Source organism: Delphinus delphis, chromosome 17 (genome assembly GCF_949987515.2).
Source record: "Delphinus delphis chromosome 17, mDelDel1.2, whole genome shotgun sequence".
Taxonomy (NCBI): Eukaryota; Metazoa; Chordata; class Mammalia; order Artiodactyla; family Delphinidae; genus Delphinus; species Delphinus delphis.
Genome location: NC_082699.1, coordinates 64,551,403 through 64,578,597, shown reverse-complemented (window position 1 = coordinate 64,578,597; position 27,195 = coordinate 64,551,403). Strand labels below are relative to the sequence as shown.

At 40.1% G+C, this 27,195-nt stretch overlaps 1 protein-coding gene across 5 annotated transcripts in view; it reads right to left on the bottom strand.

Moving 5' to 3' along the window:
- Window positions 1–26,014, bottom strand: part of TBC1D31 (TBC1 domain family member 31) — a 61,281-nt gene extending 35,267 nt beyond the window's left edge. For 4 of the 5 annotated variants that reach the window (XM_059995142.1, XM_059995146.1, XM_059995144.1 and 1 more), the window contains exons 1-7: window positions 25,821–26,014; window positions 21,981–22,127; window positions 18,282–18,397; window positions 14,876–15,054; window positions 7,295–7,446; window positions 4,341–4,500; window positions 1,546–1,746 (exon numbers count right to left, since the gene is read on the bottom strand). In XM_059995142.1, coding sequence (XP_059851125.1) covers window positions 1,546–1,746; window positions 4,341–4,500; window positions 7,295–7,446; window positions 14,876–15,054; window positions 18,282–18,397; window positions 21,981–22,127; window positions 25,821–25,897 — 1,032 coding nt within the window. In that variant the 5' untranslated portion in view covers window positions 25,898–26,014. Of the gene's footprint in view, window positions 1–1,545; window positions 1,747–4,340; window positions 4,501–7,294; window positions 7,447–14,875; window positions 15,055–18,281; window positions 18,398–18,578; window positions 18,653–21,980; window positions 22,128–25,820 lie in introns of those variants that run through there. The other variant, XM_059995147.1, reaches the window with a different exon arrangement.
- Between the last annotated feature and the right edge of the window lie 1,181 nt (window positions 26,015–27,195).

The following is a 27,195-nucleotide window of genomic DNA, read 5'->3' as shown; positions in this document are numbered from 1 at the left end:
AAAGACTGAGTAGGCATACATTTCAACATCATCTAAGAATGGTGAGACTTGCTGACCTATTTGCTTATCTGTATCTTGATTTTGCTCTGTAATAAGAACTTCTTATCTATCTAATTGGAAAAGAAAAAGGTAAAAAGGAGCGAGTACATGGCAACAAGATTATCATATTAAGAATAGGACACTTGGGCCTGCTAAGGACTAGCTGTGTCATTAGGTTGGGGCATGAGCTGCTCCCCCTGTAAGACGAAATGGTTAGACTAGGTGATCACCGAAGTCCCTCTCAGGGCTACTGTGATACAATTCCAGACCTGGAAAGGCTCCCACAGAACTGGACTCGACAACGAGCTGGGGGAGTTTTAGATAACCATAAGAGAAGTGGGAAGTATATTTTAGATGAGGTGAGTAGTGTAATAACAGACGTAGAAATGAGCACGGTGTCTACGGGGGACGAGGGAAGCTGAAAGTATGAGGAAACACATTAGGGAGAGACGACAAGATTAGAGAGGACTTGGAGAGCCAGGCAGAGGAGTGTGGACTCAATGCAACAGGCAAAAGGAAGGAAGCCACTAAGATAGCATTATTTTAGAAACGATGATGAAAGTATTATTCTAGAAAACTGTTACATTGGGACTTCCCTGGTGGCACAGTGGTTAAGAATCTGTCTGCCAATGCAGGGGGCACAGGTTCGAGCCCTGGTCTGGGAAGATCTCACATGCCGCAGAGCAACTAAGCCCACGCGCCACAACTACTGAGCTTGCGCTCTAGAGCCCGTGCTCCGCAGCAAAGAGAAGCCACCATGATGAGAAGCCCGCGCACCACAACGAAGAGTAGCCTCAGCTACTACTAGCTCTAGCCACAACTAGAGAAAGCCTGCGCACAGCAACAAAGACCCGATGCAGCCAAAAATAAATAAATAAATTTTAAAAAAGAAAAATGTTACATAAAAGATGATGGAGAAAAGCAAAAGAATAAAAAAAAGAATTTAAAAAAACCCATAAAAGATGACTGACGGGCAGGAGCGGGCACTGAGGGCTCTGGGTTTTGGTATATTTGTTTAAGTTACTGTTATTCGAGAGCAGCAAGTGAGCACCAGCACGGGGATGGCCAATATGGAGACAGAACAGGCGGCACATACAGAGGCACCTCAGATTCAAGGACTGCAGGACTTAGTGTTGACTAGATCTGCGAAGTACAGGAATAGAAACAGACATAGTGCTCCAAGGTGTCTAGCCTACAACAATGGGAAGAAAGGGACAGAAATGAAGAGACTGGAACTGAAGACCTCTTTTGGGAAGCAGATCAGAGGGGCACCCTGAATGGGACAAGGACTCCAAACAGATGCCTTTTGTGAAGACAGCAATTTAGGGAGGCAGCATGGGTGAGAAAAATCTGGAGATGTGGCTTTGGGGGTAAGAGCAGAAACTGTACCCAGGAAAGTGGATAAGGTGCGAGGAGGTTAGAAGCTTGTAACGCGGAGTTTTTATTTTTGATGATACAGCATTTAAACCTTAAAAGAAAAAAGATATTGTTTACTTGATAACATACCTTATTTATTTCTTTTGTTAAAGTCTGAACTGAATATATGTTCAGACTTCCATTTTCCATAATAGATGCAATGTACCGTCCATGGGGGCTAATTGCTGATGAACTAATTCCTTCGTCAAGGCTCCCAATTTCGAAGAGAAGTTTACAAGTCTGTATATTAACAAATCTCATAATGCCGTCCTGACAGAGCACTCCAAGAACCTAAGAGTAGAGGGAAACAACATATGAGTTCCTAAAACACATTTAAGAGTCAAGTCTCAGATGTTAACTGGACTTACGCTGATCATTTCACAATGTATCCAAATACTGAGTCATCATGTTGTACACCCAAAACTAATACAATGTTCTATGTCAATTATACCTCAATTAAAAAAAGTCAGATGTCTGCAAGTCAAACTACACACATACACACGTGTGTATTTACATATGTTTTCTTTTCTTTGGTTGGGAAGGGAGGACAGTCAGAGGAGATTATCCTCGCAGAGAGCCGTCATGTATTTTAAAATCCCTAATTACGGCTCATGTAGATTCGCCCTGTTCAGGTCCAGATAAGCCTGGCTCTACCCAGAACCAGTAAGGAGCCCATCCTGGGACACTACAGAAAGGTCACCTAAGAATCAGCCCTCCCCACGGGCAGGCGCATCTCCACCAATCCCTCCAGAGGAGTACAGATGATGGCAGTCCTTCACCTTAACTGCACACTGGCCGCCAGAAGCAAGGAAGGTGGAGGGCTTGTTTCCCTTCTCCATCCGCAGCCTGACCAGAGCTAACACCTGTCCTGCTGCCCCACACAAACCTGTGATTCCCGCGGTTGTAACTAGCATTTGGGCTGTGGAGAGGGAAGGTCTGCGAGCTGCAAGGGCAGTCGGGCTGCGGGTCGGAGGGAAGCTAGTCTTTCAAGGGGAAAAAAAATTAGCTGTAACTCATACAACTTAGAACTTAAAAACACATACTAAAAAAGCTTCAACACATGTAACAATAAACCCCTCTGCTGCCTTGTCCACATACAGGTTCTTTTCCCCAGGCCCACCACGTGATCTCGTGAAACGCTGATGTCCCCCGTTACATGAAAGACATAGTCTAGAGGTGGTTGGAGGCAGTTTAAATGTGACAACCTAGAAAGCATGTCTGGGGCTTCCCTGGTGGCGCAGTGGTTAAGAATCCGCCTGCCAATGCAGGGGACACGGGTTCAAGCCCTGGTCCGGGATCCCACATGCTGCGGAGCAACTAGGCCTGTGAGCCACAACTACTGAGCCCATGTGCCACAACTACTGAAGCCCACGTACCTACAGCCTGTGCTCCACAACAAGAGAAGCCACTGCAATGAGAAGCCCGTGCACCACAACAAAGAGTAGCCCCTGTTCACTACAACTAGAGAAAGCCCACGCACAGCAATGAAGACCCAATGCAGCCATAAGTAAACAAATTTATTAAGAAAAATAAAAAGTAAATAAATAAACAGCATGTTCTTCTCTGGGTCAGATGGTAGGAAACCCTCTTATTCAGTTGACGCAACCTCTCTGGAAGGAAATTTGGCAAGATCTATCAAAATTACAGATGCACCTAACCCTCGTAGAACTATTTTAACTCTGGGATTTTATCCTACAGACAGGATGTATAAAATGACATGTGCAAAAGTTATGTGTATTAAAAAAAAGGGACATCCCTGGCGGTCTAGTGGTTAAGACTCCGTGCTTCCAGTGCTTCCACTGCAGGGGGCACGGGTTCGATCCCTGGTTGGGGAACTAAGAACCCACATGCTGCGTGGCTCGGCCAAAACACAAATTACAAAAACAAAAAACAAACAAAAATGTTATTCAGCGCAGCATCGTTTGTAACAGAAGAGGACTGAAGACAGGTTACGTGCCCAATAATAAAGGACTGGTGATAATAACCTATACACCTGTAAAGAAGAACGAAGTTCTGTACTGATACAGAAAAATCGTCAAGGTAAACTAAGTTAGGAAAAAACAAGGTAAAAAAAAGGGAAAAACATAAGATTATACAACAGCAGTGGGTTAAGGAGTGAATAACTGGGCAAATGGGAGAAAAGAATAAGACTTCACTTTATGCCTTTTTATATTTTTTTACGTTTTCAACCATGTGAAAGCATTATCTACTCAAAAAACTTAAAATAGATATGATACACACATATATTATACATAAATACACAAAACACACACATACACACACACACAATTTCTTAATGTGCAACACCCAAGGTAATTTAAAATAAGAAAGTGAAGGTTCAACTATTCGACTATTAAAGAGAAAAAAGGTGTGTGGCGGGGGGAGCGCGGTGTAAACGACGGCGAGATAGAAAGAGCAGACGTCTCATAGGATTGAGGCAGCCAGCTATGGTAGATAGAACACAGCGTAACAGTGAGAACATTTCAGTTCTAGTCCTACCTTTAATCCTTATAATTAAAGGAGTGTTGACAAGTCACTTCGTGTTTCTAAGCTTCAGCGTCACAATCTGTATAATGGTGAGAATACCTTCCCTGCCTACACTCAATGAATTCTTTAAGGATCCAATAGAAAACAGCATGCTTAATCACCCTGTAAACCATAAAGTATGACACAAAGTATACCGATTTCAGAAAAAGGGCAAGTTATCAGTAATATACGGAACCTAAGATTTTTCCATTTTTTCAGTTTTAGACTCTTTACAAGTTATCAGCAGTTTCAAAACCTTGTAACAATCAGGCTACAAGTTAAAGAGAACTAACATAGTGCGGAAATTGATAACGATCTTTCCAAACAAGTACAACTTTACTAACATTTACGTTACTAACCTGATTAGAACCAGCATCAAAACTATCAGGAAGAAATTCTAGGTGGCGAATGGCTCGAACTTTGGTGGGCATCTGGATAATTCTAAATACTTGTTTGGCTTCCAAGCACCACAAATGAAGATGGTTCGATTTGCCCCCAGCAGCCAGGATTTGGCCATCTCTGTATTTAAAAAGGTGAGAAAGTAAGACTAGATGAATTATTTATAGCAGCACTGTCCAATCTGATCCAATATGATGAGAGAAATGTTCTGTATCTATGCTGTCCAATGTAGTCACTACTAGCCACATGTGATTATTGAGAACTAAAATGTGGCTAGCGTTTCTGAGGAAATTAATTCTTGATTTTATTTAATTTTTATTAATTTAAATAGTCCCAGGTATCCAGTGGCTACCATATAGGAAAACTCAGGTTTACAGGAGATTTTTTTTTTTTTTTTTTTTTTTTTACCTATTGTGCTAAGATACCAGCTTAACAAATATCTGTTTGATGACTGGGAGTTTCTGAGCAACATTTATATTTTATAGCATAATCTCAAAGACACTTACTACTAACCAACTTTCTGTACTTCACATACGACTGTACTGAACTGATAACAGCATTGCTATATGAAAAACCAAAAAGCCCAAACTTTTTTCCTGCCAAAGAAAGCTACTTTATGTTTAAAAGGTACAGAAAGAATAAGCTGGATTGATTTGCAAGGCTGATGCTCATTCATTCACAAAGGATTATAAAGTGTCTACTATAAGCTAGGTTTCACTCCAGGTGCCAGGGACACAGTGGTGAACAAGAAGACAGGTAAGATCCCTGCTCTCAGGGGATTTTCAGTCTAGAGGAAGGTAAAGAAACAAATAAATGAACTTGATATCAGCTGTTAAGTTCTTTAAAGAACTCTAAAACGAGGTAATGTTACAGAGCTGGGAAAGGAGGAAGATCTACTACATAAATGATGTGAATGGGCCAGTCACGGGGTGACTTGGAGAAAGAATTCCATGCTGGTCAGTACTCCTGACTGGCCAGAAGAAAAACGTTGAGATAGGTGTAAATAACAAAGAGAAGCCACACTCAAGTGTGGCGGGAACACAGTAAGGGGAAATAAGATGAGAAAAGAGAGGGAGGCCTAGACCAGAGGACAAAGATCTCAGGGACATGGCAGGGAGCTGGATTTTCTAAGAGCAGTGGAAAGCCTTTTACAGGAGTTCAATAGGGAAATGACATGATCTGACTTAATGATTTGAGAAGACCACTCTATCTGCTTTGTAGACACTGACTTTAGGAAATGAGACTGAAAACAGGGAGACCAAATAAGGGAGCTATTACAGTAGCCTGAAAAAGACTACGATAGTTTGGACTGGGGTAATAGCTGTAGCAATGGACAAAGGAAAGTAGACCAATTCAAGATACAGTTTGGTAGAGTTGATGGGATTTACTGATAACTCAGAAGAAGAGGGTGAGAGAAAGAGAGGAAATAACATCCATTAATATCTGGAAACAATGACCAACCCACCCACAGTGAGAACCTAGCACCCAGATTAAGTGTCAATGTATCATTTCTCACAAAAATAAACCCACACCCTTTAGAGAAATGGCTGATTCCATTTTGGGACAGGAAATACACAAGACAAGACTGGAACATCTTGTTGGACCAGAGAGAATGAGAACTATCACAGACAACCGGGGTTGTATCAAAAGGGTTCGTTCAAAGCCGACCTGGAGAGGATCCCACTGGTCAAAGATGAGAGAACTGGAGCATCACTAAGAATAATAACTTCAATGGGTCAAATCATGTCAACTGTGTTTAAGTCCATGAGCTTACAAAGATTAAAGACAAAAAACTTCATTGGCCACCTTTGAAGATGCCAAAAAATCAATCCATTATTTTGGTGAAAAAAAATTTTTTTTTAAAATAGGAAGAAATCCAGCATTTATCCTGCCTTTCCTTTACAAACTGTACAGTAAAGTAACCAAAGAGTTGAGAGGCAGTTTCTTCCTTTTTTTTTTTTAATTTTTAAGGAGTATAGTTGATGAGAGGAAGTTTCTTTCTATAGAAGGTTTTGGTTAATAAGGGAGAAGGAAAGACAGAGTCAGAATAGCACCATTTGCTAACCCCCAATGCAACACACGATATCTAGGTAATGATCATCAATGGCCACTAATATCACAAAAGAAAGAGTTCTGTGTTCCTCTCGATGAAGGTACATAAACCGCCTACAATGTCTTCTTGCCCCCAAATCAAACCAGATCAAGATCTAGCCCCCAATTTACAGGAAATATAGGTGTAACCAGTTTATAGTAAATATAGACGAGAGAAGCTCACATTAAACAGCATCACCGGGATGCAAAGAGCAAAATCCAGAATGTAGAAAACTACAGGACAAATGACCAGTTCTTTAACAAATAAACTGCAAGGAAAATACAAGAAGAGAGATATACCAACCGAGGCAACGTGTGAACCTTATTTTGCTCCTGACTTGAACAAACCAACCATAAAAAATAATTATTAGACAAATCAGGGAAATATGAATAACTAGATATATGATATGATATTATGAATTTTTAAAAGTCTGATGATAGTACCATGGTTATGTTTCAAAAAGGGTCCTATCCTTTAGAGATACACGCTGAAATACTTACGCATGAAATGATACACTTGGGCTTTGCTTTATGACAGTGCAGTAGAGAAATGGTAGGTAGAGTAATAGACAAAGTAGGAGTGGCTATTAGCTAATGCTTATTATAGCTAACGAAGAGTGCTAGCCTTGAGATTTCATGTACTTTTATATTTTTGTGTACATTTTCCACAATAAGTAAAAAACTTATCACCATATCTTAGATCATACCTAAGTTTGAAGGAAACTTTTGCTTATAGGACAATAAAATACTGAATGAAAATTTATAAAATTTCCCTGGAAGTTAAATTTCATAAAAATCCTTAGTGTCTTAAAGAGGACATTACCTGGTCACAGCAAACACTTTGTATAATATACTAGAGCATTCGGGTGGAGCTGGTAATTGATATTTGCAAACAAGAGTATCACATTCCCAGGCGAAGATGGAATTATCTTTAAAACAACTCAGGATGGTATTAGTTAGTGGTAGAAAGAAAACCTAAAGAGGAAGAAAAAAAGTTATCGTTCATATAAGAATCATACAGTCCTCTTTAAATTCAAAATTTACAAGTAGTTAATTTTTCTGTCTTAAAATTATTTTTTCTTAAAATGGAGAAAAACACATTTACAACATACGACAGGGGAGAAAACTGGTATTTTTACATACTATTATAAACTAAAAAGAAAAGGTAAACTCCTTTAAACAAAAAACAGGTGACTATAATGACTAGGCTATTCATAAAATACTAGGTAACAATTTAAAATATTTAACCTTATAAAAGATTCAAATGAAAATAAGATACCATGTTATGTGTATCAAATTTATTTTAAAATAATGCACACACATACATATACACAAACTATACATATATTAACATGCGTATTATATTTATAAGCTATATACTAATATAAATACTATATTGAGTACTAACTACAGATAAGTGTTAAAAAATATTAAATGTTGGTGAAAGTATAGATAAAGGCACTGTCATACACTGCTGCGGATAGTAAAAACTGGTTAAAGATACTGTCTAACAGCTCAACAACCTTAAAAATCTCTCTCTTCTGAACTAGTCAATCTGCTTCTAAGAGTTAATCCTTTGGGGAAAAAATCAGCAAAATGCTTTAAGATAAATGTGTATAAATGTTTGCTAAGCATTATTTGTAAAAGTAAAAAGTTGAAAACAAATACATGATATTTTATTAGATTCAATTTATTTAATGGACAGATGAGACTGAAATTGGTAGTGAAGTTGAAAATACCATTTTATTCTAATTTCTATTTTTCTATTGCATGAGCAGTAAGCAATGCTTACTTTTGATAATATAAAATTTTTATTAAAGTTGACCAATATTTTCTCATAAGAGTTTCAATGGCCTCAAATATAATTTTATGTGTCATTTGTGTAAAACACACAAAGTGAGGTAGGAAAGGAAGCAAAGAAGGAAAGAAAATGAAAAAAATTCAATGTCCTAAGGACAAATATTCCTACCTATCCTCTCAAAATACTGGGTTGGCCAAAAAGTTCTTTCGGTTTTAAGTAAAAATAAAAGACACGTTTTTCATTTTCACCAAGAACTTTATTGAACAACATATTCATTAACCAAACGAACTTTCTGGTCAATCCAATAACACCCCAGAAAGAGCTTGAGACATTTCACACGGTTTGATCATTAGTTAGAGCTCTAGCTATTTATTCTTTTTTTCCCTTATTTTTTCCTCAATATAGCTTTGGTCTTATATTTCACTTACTTACTTACTTACTTATTTATTTATTTATTTATGGCTGTGTTGGGTCTTCGTTTCTGTGCGAGGGCTTTCTCCAGTTGTGGCAAGCGGGGGCCACTCTTCATCGCGGTGGGCAGGCCTCTCACTATCGCGGCCTCTCTTGTTGCTGAGCGCAGGCTCAGTAGTTGTGGCTCACGGGCCTAGTTGCTCCGCGGCATGTGGGATCTTCCCAGACCAGGGCTCGAACCTGTGTCCCCTGCATTGGCAGGCAGATTCTCAACCACTGAGCCACCAGGGAAGCCCATCACTCCTCTTTTGAATTACAGAATAATTATAATTTCTTTATACATATATCTGCCCACAGGAAATCGACCCAGGGACTCTATGCATGGGACCCCATACACTGTGGACAAAATTGAGCGAGAGGTGTCATCCTTCACAGCTGCCTTGGGATGAAGAAGACCCTTGGTTGGGTTCTGAGAGGGCAGACGCCTTGTCTATTTTGTTTATTTTTGTGTAGTCAGTGCTGAGCACAATGACAGGAATGTAGTAAAGGTGCTCAACAGTATTTGTTGAATAAATGAATGAACGAACCCTTTTCTGAGTTGTACAGTATATGTATGTCCATCTTTAACAGTTAGTGCTGAGTTCCGGGTATTTATTCTTTCCCATCCAGACCAGCCTTAACTGCGTTATAGCTTATTGTAACACTACACTTGAACGTATCTTGTTGCTTCTACTGGTGTGTCTTTACAAGCTTTATTATTATTATTATTTTTTTTGCGGTACGCAGGCCTCTCGCTGGTGTGGCCTCTCCCGCTGCGGAGCACAGGCTCCGGACGCGCAGGCTCAGTGGCCATGGCTCACGGGCCCAGCCGCTCTGCGGCACGTGGGATCCTCCCGGACCGGGGCACAAACCCGTGTCCCCTGCATCGGCAGGCGGACTCTCAACCACTGCGCCACCAGGGAAGCCCCAGCTTTATTATTTTTAAAATATGTGACTTTCTGTGTTGGCAAGAGAGAGGGGCAGGGACTCACAGAGGAGGCAGGGCACCTTTAAGGATTTGTTACCTCTTATTCCGACCCCTGATCTATCACACACCTTCACAATTTTACTGGCGTCAGAGGGAGTGCTACATTCCTTGGGGATGAAGTGTTCAGTGTCTACAGCACTGGACTGGAGCGTCTCTGAGTATTCAGAATCTGGATATAACCGTCATCACAGTAGTGAGAGAGAGCGGTCCTGGGGAAAAGCAGCATGAACACTGCATCTACCATGGCTTTCCCCAGTGTTACAAAAATAACGGGTCAATAAGGCATCTATGTGAAATACCGTAGCCTTGCAACGAACTTCTGTTATTGTCACCCAGCCTATTAGGAGATGATTCTAATAGTTAACGACATTACTATAAGAATTTTAGGGAATTGTAAATATATATATATTTATATATATATTACACATATATACTAGTATCTGTTTTTTGATAATAGTGCTAAAAATACATACATACACACATATAAAATATACTATGGAACATACTGGTTAACTAGAACACTCTACTAAGGACTAAAGCTAATAAGACAATAAAAAATGGTAACTCAGCTACATCAGGTGCTGATGCCCTTGCCTGACCCAACTCCTCCTCACTTCTGTCCTGAGCTCACTCTGTCAAAGACAATCTGGTAGGTCTTTTGCCAGTTTCATTATGTTAAGAAGATTTGTAATATGAAGGTCATACAGAAAGAATCTGCAGTGAATACATTATAATCTATAATGAATGCCCTAAAACACTGTTTCAAATCTGATGTCAAAAAAAGTGACTTGAGGGGGCTTCCCTGGTGGCGCAGTGGTTGAGAGTCCGCCCGCTGATGCCAGGGACACGGGTTCGTGCCCCGGTCCGGGAGGGTCCCACGTGCCGCGGAGCAGCTGGGCCCGTGAGCCGTGGCCGCTGAGCCTGCGCGTCCGGAGCCTGTGCTCCGCAGCGGGAGAGGCCGCAACAGTGAGAGGCCCGCGTACCGCAAAAAAAAAAAAAAAAGTGACTTGAAATTTTTATTATAATTAGCAATATTTTTCTAGAAAAGTAATAAAGTTTATTCCTACTGGGAGAAGCAAAAGCTTAAAAGTTAATGAACATCAGCTGCTATTTTGAGGCACAGCTGTGACAGATTGTTGCCAACATGATTATTCATTACTAGATTTGTGATTTTAATTGCCAGATTTCAATGATTATAAAATTGTTCCTAATGAATCATGTCATTATTAATATAGTGTCATCTCCTGACAAACATAAAATGCTTAGAAGAAACTTCAAAAGCAGTAACAAAATATACTCTTTGGAGGGTTGGCTGCAGTTTTTCCTTACAAAATATGAAAATCCTGGCCTTCCCAATTCACTTTTGAGAGGTATGTGAGTCCTTTCCAAAGTTTAAAGAGTTCAGGACAGTAACAACAGAAAGTTAAGGTCAAATGTACAATTCAGCAAAAATTTAGTGAGCGCCCATTGTATACAGAGACTGAGTAAGTTCGGTAACACACTATTTAATGTTTTCTGATACCCATCACAAAACCTTTTCTGATACATACTGAACGACAGTAATTAGGAATCTCAGGATTTGTTCCAAAATCTTTAACTAAAGAGCTAAATATCTTACCTCCAAGTATCAAAAAAAGAATCAAAATTTCCTAATTTGAAGAAATGTAATTGGTCTACCTGAGAGGCAGTATGGCGTAATGGAATGACTTCAGAGTGAAACAAGCTTCGGTTCAAAACTGCAACTCTTTCATAAACTATGTGACACTTTCTGAAGTGCAGTTTCCCCAATTGTAAAATGAGAATAATAGTATCTACCTTTTAGGATTATTTAAGCTTAAAAATAACAAAACAAAGTGTTAAGTACATAGTAAGGACTCAACAATTGGTATCTATTACTATTAGTGTTAATTACCGCTATTGCTGGGTACAAAAATCAGTGGAAAGAGGATAGAGTGGTAAGTTCTCTAAAAACATTTTGAAATCAAAGGTCTGTAGTTCCTTATCTGAAACCTTTAGGGACAGATGTGTTCCAGAATTCAGAATTACTTCCAATTTGAGAACGGTAATACAATGCCTGTTCTGTAATATTATGTAGAACCCCCAGTGACCTGGAGCAACACTCCATACTCAAACATACTAATATTTCAGCCTCATGTCAATTTAGTTCAGATTTTGCTGCTAGATGAATTCCAATCAGATTTTGCCACAAAATGAGTTATTAAAAAACATCTGGGTTTTTGAGTTGCTAATAAGGGATTGTGCATCTATTTAATATAGTTCAAAAGAAAAAGAATACATTTCCCTTATAGCTTTTTAAGAAGATATGTAATTGCACTGAGATAATCTCATAATAAAGCTAGATAATAGATAACAATAATAAATAATAACATTAATGACAATATACAAATAGCAGCTGCAGCTAACTTGTACTAAGCACTTCTATAAACAAGCATCGTGCTAAGTGCTTTGCATAGATTATCACATTCAGTCCAGAAACTAACCCTGAGGTAAGCACGATTACTATTTTCATCTTACACACAAGGTAAACAGCTTGTCAAAAATGTTTAACGTGAATTTACTCAAGACTTTAGACCTAAATTCAAGTTTACAACAAATACAGGTGAGAGAACCAGTTAAATGACATAATGAGGAAACAGTAAGACAAATCCAGAATGTGGGGCATTTTCCAACACAACTAACTGGCCTGGTCTCTCAAAAAAAAAAAAAAAAAAGAAAAATTCATGTTATGGGGAAAAAAAGAGAAAGGTAGGAGACCATTTTAGGTTAAAAGAGCCATCATAAAATGAATCCCATAGAATCATGTGTCACCACGTGTCATCAAGGGAAAAAAAAATCACAAAACTTTTATTTAAAATATAAAATCAGGGACTTCCCTGGTGGCACAGTGGTTAAGAATCCACCTGCCAATGCAGGAGACATGGGTTCGATCCCTAGTCCAGGAAGATCTCACATGCCGCAGAGCAACTAAGCCCGTGTGCCACAACTACTGAGCCCGCATGCCACAACTATTGAAGCCTACTTGCCTAGAGCCCGTGCTCCACAACAAGAGAAGCCATCACAATGAGAAGCCTGTGCACCACAATGAAAGAGTAGCCCTCACTCGCAGCAACAAAGACCCAGCACAGCCAAAAATAAATAAATAAATTTATATAAAAAAATAAAGTATAAAAGCAGAAACTGCAATAAAACTACAGGTGTAATAAAAACTTGATAAGAATAAAACTTTTACTTTAAGATTAGTTTATAACTATTTCCTATTTTCAACAGAATAAGCCAGGAGTGACAACCACCTGACTCATCTCCAGTCCTTGTATGGTGCAGGAGAGAATGGCTTTTACATTTTAAAATTATTTCATTTCAGATGGTCATGTAAGTACACACATAATATCCTCAATTTTGCTCTTGGCCAGCAAAAGCAAAAATGTTTACTAGCTGGTGTTTCGAGGAAAAGTTTGCTGGTAACTTATAGACTATGATGTTCTATTATTTTAGAGTATACTTAAATGTATACTGCATACTGTATTCACATTTACTACATTTAATTTTTTTCTCTTATCACAAACATTTGGAATCCTATTCTTTAAACTAAAATGTCTGAATGACCAAGGCAAGGCTAAAATTGGCAACTATTCCATGTATACTAATTCTAATTTCATGGTGAAAAGAACAGATGGTTTTTATGTCATTGTTTCATGACTGTTTCCACTGTGGGTTCAACTTTCAATGTTCTCTACCTTAGAATTTAAAATTCAATTTAAGCATTAAAGCAGTTAAAGAATAAAAGACCTACCAAGGCATTTGGCCTAAATACCTGATGAGTAATCTGGCTACAGCTTTTATCTTTTTTAAATTATTAAGATCTCTGAGATTTCTGTGGAGACTACAAAATAAATTTTTGGTTGACATGCACTGCTAGCTGTTCATGTTAATAACCAAGAAACTAAAGCAATACTGCATGTATAATATAACCTGAAGCAAAATAATTAAATGGGAGGTGCAGACAATTCTGAAAATAGCATTTAGCTAATCAAATAGAAGAAAAAAAAAACCTTAAAAGCAAAAGAAATGAATTTTTTAAAAAGTGATATATGTGTACAATGGAATACTGATCAGCAATAAAAAGGAACAAACTACTGATACATACAACAGCATGGATGAATCTCAAAAACATGATGCTGAATGAGAAAAGCTTTTACACATACCATTACAGACCAGCTCTACTTACGTGAAATTTTAGAACAGATAAAACTAACCTATGGTGGAAAAACATCAGAGGAATCCTTACCTGGGAAGGGATATAATGTAACTTCCTGGGATGATGGTAATAATAGGTCTGTACATGTTACAAAAGTGTATGTATTTGCCGAAACTTAATAAATGAATACTTAAAGATTTGTGCATTGTACACAAATTTTACATCAACAAATACTGAACCCAATTAAATGTAGTTAATTAAATGCAGGCTTAAAGCATGGATGGGCAAGCGCTGATGTCTGCAATTTACTTTAAAATGCAAAGAAAAAGGGCTTCCCTGGTGGTGCAGTGGTTGCGAGTCCGCCTGCCGATGCAGGGGACACGGGTTTGTGCCCTGGTCCGGGAAGATCCCACATGCCGCAGAGCGGCTGGGCCTGTGAGCCATGGCCGCTGAGCCTGTGCGTCCAGAGCCTGTGCTCCGCAATGGGAGAGGCCACAACAGTGAGAGGCCCGCATACAGCAAAAAAAAAAAATGCAAAAAAAAAAAAGATGAGTTAATAAACAGAGGAACAGAAAGATGGATAGATCCATCATATAGTTTACTAACATGTAAGTATAGTATAGTATAGTAGGATCTAGACCATGGGTGTACATGTGTTCACTGTGAAATTCTTGTATATATATAAAATCTGCTATATATTTGAAATTTTTCATAATTGGGTTAAGAAATAAAACGAAATCAACCAGCTAAGTAAAGACTAACACCTAACTAAAGTTGAAGTTACACACTATAATAATAATTTAAAAAAAAAAAGGTTTGCTTGTTGCTGAGTTATGAAGGCATAGCTAAGTGGGACAAAGCGAACCATTGCTTATAATACCTATATTCTGCTGATCAAGAAACTAGCCTGAGAAGCACAACAGACCAAGATGTGTCCCCCTTCACTGACCTTTTGTATACCCACAGACTGGAGAATATTCAGCTTTCTTTTTCTTTGAAAGGTATCCAAGTCCCATAGCTGTGCTGTATCAGAAGAAGTAGTGATGGCGTATCTCCCGGATGCGTGCACAGAGATCGAGAACACCGACGATTCATGTCCTCTCATCCAGCTAACTAGCTGCTTGGTGACTGTGGGAAAAAGGAAAACAGATATACAGGTCAAACCCTATATTTCATCCGAGAACTGATTCAGTTGATGGCTAGGGATTATATGAGGTCCCTCCATCTCCGTTAACATCTAAAAAGAATGGAAGCCGGTGGCTGGTCGATGAAGTGCACCGTAGGACATGTTAGTAACATGTGTAACACCGAGGTTGGAGGAGAGGAGGCCGAAAGAGGGTTTAAGAACAGCCTTGAATGTGACGTGATGGAGTCTGGGCTTTCTCTTGAAATCGTTTTATGCAGAAGAATACCATATCTGGTCTGTTTCAGAAAGCACTTTGAAGATATGATGGATATACTAGAAAGAGGAAGAGATTACAAAATGACTAGTTTATCTGTTGCTGTAATAACCCAGGCAGGAGATAAGGAGGGTCTATACTAAGAACGCGGCAATGGAGAAAGGAACAAACTCAAGAGCTACAAAAGAAATATCAAAGGACTCAGTGATTAAATGGATGTGTTGAGACAAAAGAGGAGGTGAGACTCCAGTGGCTCTGGTTTAGTTACATAAGCAGGTGGTGATTCTACATCCTGACATAAATACACAAGGAGGGACAGGCTTGGCAGTGTGAGAAGAGGTAAGAAATTTGATCTTTTACATTGATTTGGTGTGTGTACATGTGTGTGTGTGACACACAAGCAGAGAAAACAGTCTGGTAGAGAAAACACCAAAAACTCTTCATAATAATTATCAACGGGTAATAAAATTACAGTGATTTTTACTTTCTCTTTACGTTTTTCTGTGCCTCTAAGTTTTCTATAATAGGCATGGTATACTTTTAGGGTCATATTTTTTTCCTCCAGAAAGATGGAAGTGGGGAGAACAGTCAGAAAGCAAGATGTAAATCTGGGAAACATTAAGACACAAAGTAGGTCAAAACTGAAGATAGAGGAACAGATAAACCCTTGGGAAGGGAGGAGTGGTTTCCAAACACCAGTCTGAAGTCTGGCATTACTTAATGCTCAATTTTTCACTGGCCTTCAGTGAAATGAGAAAAGGATAACGTAATGAGTTTTTCACAAAGCTAAATTTAAAGTACTACCTTTAAAAAAAAAAAAGTACTACCTTTTAATCTATTGTATCCTTCTAAGTTTTTATGTTTTAAAAAAAAATCCCTTGCTGGGCTTCCCTGGTGGCACAGTGGTTGAGAGTCTGCCTGCCGATGCAGGGGACACGGGTTCGTGCCCCGGTCCGGGAGGATCCCACATGCCGCGGAGCGGCTGGGCCCGTGAGCCATGGCCGCTGAGCCTGCGCATCCGGAGCCTGTGCTCCGCAACGGGAGAGACCACAACAGTGAGAGGCCTGCGTACCGCAAAAAAAAAAAAAAAAAATCCCTAGTTTTATGAAATGAAGTTATATTGTTTTTTTCCAATGTCAATCAGCAAAATTAAAAATTGAGTCAGAAGCCATCGATGGATGCTGTGAAGAAGCGGGATTTGGCAGCAAAGAAAGGGAGGTAGTTGGGGAGGTAGAGACGGTATCTGAGGAAGGGGCTTGGTTAAGAGGGGTTTCCATAAGACAGAAGACACTATAAAAAGATAAAACTAAGATGAGAGGAGGAGAGAATGGATAAAATCCAAGGAAAGCAATCACACAGGAGTTTAAAGACTTAGTTTTCCAGAATTTCAGTGACAGCAGTGTTTGTAATATCAAAAATTGGAAACAGTTTAAAGTCCATCAATAGGTAAAAGGCTAAACGATTATGGTATTACAAACATTTATAGAGTATGATTACTGAGTACTGATCTTAAATATATAAAATTTTCATGAGGTAAGGACGTGATTCCACCAAACAATATATATAGGATGATCATATATTTGTTAGAGTATAAAAAAGGTATATGCATAGAAAACAGATTGGAAAGATCAGTCCCTGTTATAAAAACACTGACTGTGTCTCTGGGCATTACTGCAGGATGAGTGCCTTTTCTTCCTGCGTGTGCGGTGAGAGGGTACCAGTGATTAAGAGCCGGGACCCTGCAGCTTGACTCCCAGATTAGGAATCCTGGCTCCACCGCTTACCAAGCTGTGGGAACTTAGTCAAGTTACTTCTGTGCCTCAATTTCCTCATCTGCAAAATGGGCATAACAAGAGTATCCACCTCTGTGGGTTATTATGATGGGTAAAATTAATTAATATGTATAAAATCACAGAACAGTACCTGGCAAGGAGTGAACACTAAATAAGTGTTAGCTATCACTATTACTACCATTCTTATTATTGTTTATAATTTTTCTAAATATTAGAATACATAGGTTACATTAATAACAAGAAAAAACAATGCAGTGGAGATTTTTTTTCTTAATAAGTTCAGTTTACAGAACTCTAAGTTCTCTATTAAAAAATATAATGTGGTATAAAATACTTAGATTATATTTAAAAAGTATTTATTCTTGTACCTGTGTAGTAAGGAATTTGGCCTTCAAAGAGAGGTATGGCCTTTGTCCAGGCTCCAAGAAGGCAACCTCTAAACCCTTGGAACTACTCCAGTGGTAGGAGTGTCTTTGTTATTTGTGGTAGGTCCCTGGACAACAGCAGATGGTTTATGCTAAGGAGAGAACCTCAGAGTGGGGACTGGCCACACCAGAAAGACCAACCATGCGAGTGACTGGAAGGTTGGGGCTTTTGGCCTCGTGATGTCACCCCAACCTCCAGAGAAGAGGAGGGCTGGACACTGAGTTTAAAATCAAGTGGGCAATAATCAGTCATGCCTATGTTATGGAGCCTCAATAAAAACTCTGGAAGTCAGAGCCTGGGTGACTTTCCCGGTGTGGCAATACTCGGTGCGGATGGCCACACACGGATGCCAGGAGGGTAATGTGTCCCTGGGGACAATGGAAGCTTCCCTTTTGTGAGCCTCCCAGATTCCACCCTATGCGTCTCTTCCTTTGGCTAGTTTTAATTTGTATCCTTTCGCTACATCAAGACTATAAGCATAAGCATAGTGCTCCCCTGAATTCTGTGAGTCACTCTAGTGAACTCCCAAACCTAGGGGAAGTTGTGGGGAACCCTGAGTTTGTAGTCTGTTGATCTGATGTGAGGATGGCCCCGGGACCCCCAAACCTGTGGCTAGTGTCTGAAGTGAGGGTCATCGGGTGGGGTCTGATCCCTCAGACTACAGAGATCAGCCAACTCCCTGCAGTATTTCTGTCTGCATTTCACTCTGCTTCAAAAGAGAGACAGGACTTCTTACCTGTATCGAAACACTTAATGGAATAATCAGCTAACGCCACAAGGAATTCAGACTTCCTATGAAGATTAAAGGCCAGAGCTGTGCAAGCTTGCGATGTTCGCTGAACAAGATTAAACCTATGAAGAGATTACTGCGTTAGTATCAGAAATTCTTCCAATAATTGTAAAATTTCACATGGGAGGAGTCCTTAGAGATGAAGAAAATGAAACCCAGAAAAATGAGCTCCCATCTTGGCAGAACAAAAACAGATTACGAAGAGTGCTACCTGCTATGTGAAGGAGTCTGGATTTTACTTACACAGAATGGGAGGCCATCAGGAATTTTTGAGCACAGCAGAATCGTGGTCAGGCATGTCTTTCAGGAAGAGGATTCTGGCAGAGATGGCAGATGGACAGGGGGACAAGAAGAGATGATTAAGAAAGCTACTACAGAGACTCTCAACCAGAGTTACGGGTATAAAATGGAAATGACGAATAGGACAGGTGTCAGAAGTCAAGTGGAGAAAGGCCTGGTGATGCATGGAACATGGGGTGAAGAGGGAGGAATCAGGAATTCCTCACACGTGAAATGAGGATAAGAAAAGACGTCCCGTAAGGTTGTTGTGACAGTTAAATGAAATAATATCTGATGATTAAATGAAATAATGTATGTTAAGTACTTAGCAGAGTACTTGGCACCTAGCCAGAGTTTCATTTACTAAAAAATGAAGGTTTCAAACTTAGGCAAAAAAGGAACCCACGTGGGGGTAGGAAACAATCATTCTGGTTTTAAACATGAAGAGTTTAAGGCCCTTGAAAAGCATTTGGCGCCGTGCTGTCCAAAAGAAATGGAATGCAGGCCACATGCATCATTTAAAATTTTCTAGGAGCCACATAAAAAAAGTAAAAAGAAACATATGAAATTAATCTCAACATATTTAACTTAATTCATTGTGTATCTAAAATATTACCGTTTTAACATTTCATTGATAAAAAACTGTTAGAGATATTTTACATTTTTTTTTCATAGTAAGTCTTCAAAACCCATCTCAACTTGGGCTAGACGCCTCTCAAGGCTAAAGAGCTCCATGCAAGCTGGTACCCACCGCACCAGACAGTCCAACCTAGAAGCTCCTCAGTGGGTGGCAGAAGCAGGTCTGAGTTAACAATGTTACGTGGCAGCTGGAGTCTGAGGCTTGATGGTGATAAGATTATTAAAGAGAATACCTAGAATATGGAAGGAGGCAGGCCACTGGATTAGGCGGTTAGGAAGAGGGAGCCCACTGCAGTGGGCTTTAGAATCAGACAGGCCTGATTTCAAGTCACGGCTACGCCACTTACACCTCTGCCCCGATGTGAATATTTACAGAGAGAAAAGGGACAGTGGACTGAATAAAAAGAGAGGAATACTCATGGTGCAAAGTCCCAAGGGCGGCCATGGAAGATAGAGATTAGGGCTGGAAGAAATTAGGATCACCTATGTCTACAGATGAAGTGGCAAAGAGTTATGGATGGCTGAACTTACAGATATATTTGAGGTTCCCTTGAGAAGAAAGGGAAGCTCGAGGGCGTCTATTTTCTCATGAATTAGGAGGCTAGGCAGTCAGAATAAGAGTAGAGTCTGAACATACGGAATCACGGAAATTGGTAAAAGTTTGGAATATTCAGAGAAGAATGGGAAAAGTAAATGACAATAGATACAAGCAAATGAAGTACTAGCATCACTGATGCTGAGGTTCATTACTCTGTAATGGAGTCAATCAACAATTATTTTTATTTTGTTTAGTCTGTTATTTTCTTTAGTGGGAGCAAAGAAGAGACAGGTGTATTGATTTAAGATTGGGAACTGGCTGGGTAGGTTAGCAAGAATAAAGGGTGGGAAAACTGTGACTATTATTTTTTTGGTAAGGAATAGAAACAATGATTAACAGATTTCTACCTAGTAAATCACAGATAGATAAATCATATATGACCTCTTCCTTCCCTGAACTATTTGAGAATAAGTTACTGAGATCACGTTTCCCACAGACAAGGAAATTCTCCTATATAATCATAATATAACCATCAAAATTAGAAAATTACATTAATATATTACTACCATCTAATCCCCAGACCCCAGTTTTGCCCACTGTCCTAATAATGTCCTTTGCAGCAACGGGACCAGTCCAGGTCCAAGCCTTGACCTGCCATGTGTCTAGGCTCCCTCCGTCTGGAACAGTCTTCAGTCTTTCCACAATTTTCACGACCTTGACCCTTATGAAGATCACAAGCCAGTCTTGTTCTACAGTGCCCTTAATTCAGCTTTGCCTGCTGATTCTACTGAACAGACTCAGGTTACCTGTCTTTGGTAGACAGGACTATCAGAGAAGCAACACTGTGGTCTTACCACTGCACTCTATAAGGTGGCACACAAACTTTGATTTGTCCCACTACTGGTTAATTTAATTTTAATCATTTGATAAGGTGGTGCTGGCCACGTTTCTTCACTGTAAAATTACTCTTTTTTTCCTCTTTAATTAATAAATACTTTGTGGGGAGGTACTTTGCGACTATGCAAATATCCATTCTCATTAAACTATCTGTTTGTTGATTACAGCATGAATTCACGAATTTCTGTTTTATTCAGTGGATTACGACCCATCACTATCAATTATTTTGAAACGCAAATTGTCTCCAATCTGCCCAGAGAGAGCTCCTTCAAGCTGACGTTTATGTCTTTTTGACACATCCCCGTCATTCTCTGAACAAGTCCTTCTTTCTGGCTACAAAGTGTTCCAGGCTCATCTTGTACTCTCACTGCCTCCATCCTGAAACTGGCTATCTCTGCAAGGATCCCTGATTTCTTGTAATAGAGAGTGATATTTAGAAAAGAACTGGGCACTAGGTATGTTCATTACTACTGCGGTGTTACTGCTCCCAGGTCCTATGCGTGGACAAAGCTAGGAAATATATGTACATATAATTCATGCACTTTCTCATACACACACCTCTGTTCATTTCTATGTCTGTCTATACATGCTCAAAACCAGGAGTTCACACAGATACACCCAATTACAATCCAGTTCCACAGGGTTCAGTCGAGTATTCTCCCTTTCCAGGTTTGTAATTCCCCTTTCCAATAGTGAGGAATCTGGCCCCCATCATCCTCAATCTATTTACTCATTTGACCAAACCTCCCCTCTTTCCCATGATTGCCCTGCCCCCAGGCAGACACGTTCTGACTCTCTGGCTGGGCTAACACAGTTTTCCCTCCCATCCACCCACCCTCACTGCACAGATGCCTGCCTTAATCAATCCCACCTAATTGCTTTTTCATTAATTGTCCGGCAAAGGAAGAGAAGACGAGGAAGAGTAAGGATCAATTCTTTAAAACTCCTAGATCTAGTATACTGACAATAATGTACAAAGGAAACTGTGTTCTTTCTAAACAATTAACAGACATTAACTGATAAATTAGCAATAATAAAATTTTAAATTTAAGGGGAAAAAAGCTACTAGAGATGCTGTTAAAACCAGAACTTTAATTCTCTGAAAAAGTAATCCAACCATTTTATCTTTCTATTCTTTCTCACGTTATTCTACCAACACTTATGACAGAGTTTTACAAAGTGCCTGAAATACAGTAAGAACTTAATAAATCTTTCCGAATGAATAATTAATAGCAGGTACTAAAATAGTCAAGGAGTTAATTACTTGGTAAATAGCCAAAGTATCTGCTCACCTGTTTCCATACAAGTCAAAAACATAGATATTTCCTTGATGGTCCCCAGCAATTAAAGAATCACCTGAGCTATCAAAAGCCACATTCAAAAATCGTAAAACTTTGGGCAGGTAGTCAGAAGTGTTGTGAATGATGTTCACTATAATTCTGTCAAAAAAAACAAAAACAAGAACCATTAAATTCTATGTCAAGCATTACTTGTCATGAAAACCATGGATTTTGTAGTATGCCTCACTAATGTTGAAGTTTTCTGCCTACCCCTGTCTTCCCTCTCCTATTGCTGCGGCTCCTCTGCCTCTCCTAGAAGCAACCCTACAAGGATTTCTGAAAACTGTCCTGGAAGTTATTGTCAAAGTAGCTACCATTCATTTATTTATCAAATAGCTGAAAACCCAGGGTGTCAGACACTGAACAAGCCAGGAGCTAAGAGTAGTTGATAGACAGGAGCCCTGCCCTCAGGAAGCTTTCAGTTTAGTAGTAAAGACAGACACTAAAAAATATAAACACACACGAAGAGATTTATAAACTGTGATTAAGTCACAGACAACAGGATATGATAAGAAAATGTATTTCTGATTGAGTAGCTGAATTGTTACATCAAGCAACAGACCCATGATAAAAACAATGAAGTAATTAGTGAAAAGTAGAGAGTTTTATATAAATCACAAGCTACCACATGTAAAAAAAAATTCAATTCAATATCCTAACTTTAAGATATCCTAATGAGATTTTGTTTTTGTGATTACAGAACGTTCCAAGTGTACATGAGTTTTATTTTTAGGTATATTTGTCTAAAGCTATTATTTTTTGAGAGGAAGATCATGTACCATGTATCTGCTGAAAAGAAAACTGTTATAAAACTTGTAGCACAAATTAACTAACTCTTTAAAATAATATATGTGTTTATATTTGGGTCATGAAGACCAGAAAAGTCCCATTCTCTCCTGCAACAAGTTTTCAAATCATGAAATTTTTTATCTTAATTGACTTTCTACGAATTTGAATTTTAATATTTGAAACATCTGCCTCATTATCACTTCATTTAAAAAACACTACATTGAATTAAGTATATCAAACATTTTCTACAGCATATCTAAAAATAAGGCTTTCAGACTCATTGGGTAAAACAGTAAAATTATTTTTAATCTAGTCCCTGACAAAGATTCTTGGCTTGACCAGACTTTAGTCAGGCTCCCAAACCTTCTCCTAGGCCCTTCTGTGCACTCCCTTATAAAATCTACTTTTAGCAAGAATGCTGCTTAGTCAGTTTAATCAGAACCCCCCTACCCTCAATACTACTTTCCTTGACATCAGATGGGTTCCTCATTCTCCACCATCTCTCAAGTGATGTCTGATCACCTTGGCCTGTCTTCAGCAGGAATCCTGTGAGGTAGATTTAGCCAGAACTCCCTTAACCCCAGATGTTTTCTCTTAGTAATTTTCCATCCAGCGACCCCCACCCTTCTCCTTGGCTATAGCTTCCCACTTGCCCAGGCTGTATTCAGAACTGAGCCCAGTTCTACCCTGTCTTGTTTCCTCTATTGCGACAGTCCTGAATACAGTCTGTTTTTACGTTAACTACTGTCCAGCTCTGGTTTCTGTTTGACATTCCCAAAGGGGGATGGGGGGATAAATGTATTGAAATAATAAGTAACAACATCAAAATGTTCCCTGGCAATTAAGCTCAGACCAAGCAAACGACTTTTCCCTCCAGTCTTTTTTCTGTAACATTTATTATGTGTCTGGATTACATGATCACTGTTCAAAATATGGAAAATACAGAAAAACACTAATAATTTGATTATAACCCTATCATCATGATATAATCACATTTAATAGCAAAATTCTGTCCTTCTGATTTTTCATATAAATCACACATGCAAATATTTAAAACGGCTTTTCAATTGCTCACAATTTGCCTGATAGAGTTCCTCAGTCCTTAAACATAGTAAAAACATCAAATATTTACTGAACACCAAGATGCATGAGACACTAATTCCCTAAGACAATCTTGCTGTTAAGTATGATTATTTTCACTTACAGCCTAAGAGATTAACTTGCCCAAGGTCACAGAGCTAGTGAGTGGACATTTACTTCAACTAAAGTGCATCTGACTCCACAGTCAATGCTCCTTGCTTCTCTCAACACCGTAACAATGGGTTTTATTGAACAGAAAGAAAGCTATGTTTTAGTGAAAGAAACAAATGAGGATATTTGCACACAAACTCATTTCTTTCATTTTTTGAATCTTGCATGTGTACCTAGATATTTTATAACAGCAAGAAAGAGAATTATTGTGGGTTGGCATAACTTTTACAACATTTAGGGAACGTGAGAAGTAAGGGTGCTATTTACATAAACTCCAAATTTGAAAATGAAAACCTCTACTGAAGTACCCCTATTCTAGATTAAATGTTTATTCAATGCAGTTGACGGGACAGCAGTATTGTTAGGGGACTGATAGCAACCAGAAACCAAAGAAACTAATGGTACAATGTGCAGCAGTGTGCTTTGGGCATGTGTAGTTGGCACTGATTTGTTGAGGAGCAAGCAAAGGATCAACAGAAAAATCACGAGAACAAGAAACACACTGCAATATGAGTGCAAGTGAGGCAGCAAAGTCCACGGGATCCGAAGGAATTAGAAGCAATAAGGTTAATCTGTGTGCAGCAACTGGAACCAAGATGGTACCACTTTGGGATAAAGGCTTCCATTAAAGTCACCCAGGAGCCTCAAACAGGACAGATACCTGGGGACTGAATGAAAAGAAGAGTTGGGGAGGGAGGGATGAATGGGCAGGGCAACGGCAATTTTTAGGGCAGTGAGAATACTTTGTATGAGACCGTAATGGTGGATGAGTCATTATACATTTGTCCAAACCTACAGAATGTAGAACACCAAGACTGAATCCTAATGTTAACTGTGGAATTTGGGTAATAATGATGTCTTCATGCAGGTTCATCAATTGCAACAAATATCTAATGGAGAATATTAATAGGGGCAGGCTAGGCATGTGTGGGAGCAGGGGGTATAAGGGAAATCTCTGTACCTTCCTCTCAATTTTGCTGTGAACCTAAAACTGTCCTAAAGAAACAAAGTTTATCAAAAAAAAAAAAAAAAAAGCAGCAGCAACTATAGCCTTACTAGAAAGAGTGCCCTACCTTGTGAACCGCAACCCCTTCCTCCACCGCTATCATCACCATACACGTTAATACGTAAACTCCAAGAGAACCAGAAGTTTGTTTTGGTCCACAGCTGTCCCTCAGCGCTTAGAAGCTTGGCACATAGTAAGTGCTCATCAAATAGTCGATGAGCGAATGCTTGCCTGAATACAAACAATGATTCAAGGATGGATAAACTGCGGCATTTGGAAGGGGGAGAAATGCATTGTTCTCCTCCTCCCGCATCAGTTCCTCCTCCTGAGTTCTTTCCCAGCTGGAATAACTAATGAGTATTTACTGAGCATCAACTGCGTGCCAGGAATACTACAGGGATTGTGTTAATTAAGGCAGGCAGTCCTGGTACTCACCAGAAACTCAAATTCCCTGGCATAAACCAGGACCTCCCGCTCCACGTTGATTCTAATGAGACCCCGTCCCCAGGACTGGGAGGGGGGTCTCTAAGGATCATGAAACTCAGGGCACTTGGGTTGCTCGAGGTCACCCAACCCAGGTATCCGGGGCAGGATCAGAGTCAGGACCCGAACCTCCATCCGGCCCCCCGCACCCCTTCCCGAGATCCTCCCCAACAGCCCCTCCAACGCCTCGCCAAAGCCGCGGACCCGCCCCTCGCCGGCGGCCATCCCCCTCCACAGCGCGCGCCTCCCGCCGCGGCCTTTACCCGTCCCGAGTGGCCGGGGATGGTTTGCGGTGCCATATCTTGCCGCTCTCCTTGTTGCCCAGGTTTATGCTCTGCATATCGCAGTCCGCGCGCGACCGCCGCCTGTCCAGCGGACAACGGTCCCGGCGCCTTTCCGGCTCGCCCCGCGCTTCCTGCCCGGGAAACTTGAGCGCCGGCCGTGGTTGCCCGTATCCCCGCCGATCGTACCAAGAGCGCGCAGGCCGCCGATCGGCCGGCGCTAAACCCCGCCCAGGCGACCCCTCCCGCTCAGGCCAATGGAATCAGCCTACGACCTTCTCCCTTAGACTCCGCCCCCTTTCGCGGTCCGTTCTCCCCTCCCCACCCCCCCCAAAACCTTCTGGGAATCGTAGTTTTCTGCAGGTGGCGCGCGGAATCGGCTTGGGATTTCTGCTTTCTGGGGGTCTCGCTGGGTTTTAGGCGTTCAACGGAAGCAATAAAAGTGATTTTTCCCCAGGGCCCCCAGATCCCGTTTCACGTTGCGTTTAGGGATTGAGGAGTTGTACAGACAACTAATAGAGAAGCAAGGACCCAAATGCATTGAGAATTGAAGGGTTCCTTTTATAGAACATTCGGGTTCAAAAACGAACCTTGATGGAGTCCACTCTTCTTGGCCTATTCATCATCGTCATGAATGTTGTTTTAATTCCGTAGTCTAACAAGAGGCTCCAGTATTATGGCGTCGGATCCACCAGTCATGCACCGGTAAAGCAATGTCATGAACACCCAGTTGCGTTGACGCCAGAGAAATTCTTTTTGGTAAATATTTACTTAGAACTTGTATAGTGCTTACTTGGTATCAAACACTCTTCTAAGTGCTTTAGGACTATTAACTCATTTAAGTTTTTTAATCCTCATAACAAACCTACAACATTGGTGATACTGTCACCTTCATCTTTAGTGCTTTATGAGGTAGTGTATTGGTTTGCTGAGGCTTTGTGCCACAAACTTGGTGGCTAAAACAACAGAAATTTATTCTCTCACAGTTCTGGAGGCCGGAGTCTGAATCAAAGTGTTGGCAGGTCACTCCCTCCAGAGGCCCTAGGGAAGATTACTTTACCTCTTCCACCTTCTGGTGGTTGCTGGCTTCCTTGGCGTGGGACCACATCACTCCATTCTCTGCCTGCAACTTCACCAAGCCTTGTCTTTTCCTCTAATCTCTGTCTCAAATCTCCCTTTGCTTTTCTCTTATAAGAACACCTGTCCTTGGATTTAGGGCCCACCTGGATAATCTAGGATAATCTCCTCATTTCAAGATCCTTAACTTACTTACACCTGCAAAGACCCATTTTCCAAATAAGGTAAGATTCACACGTTCTGGGCATTACTCCCTGGGTATATATTTCCGGGGTCCACC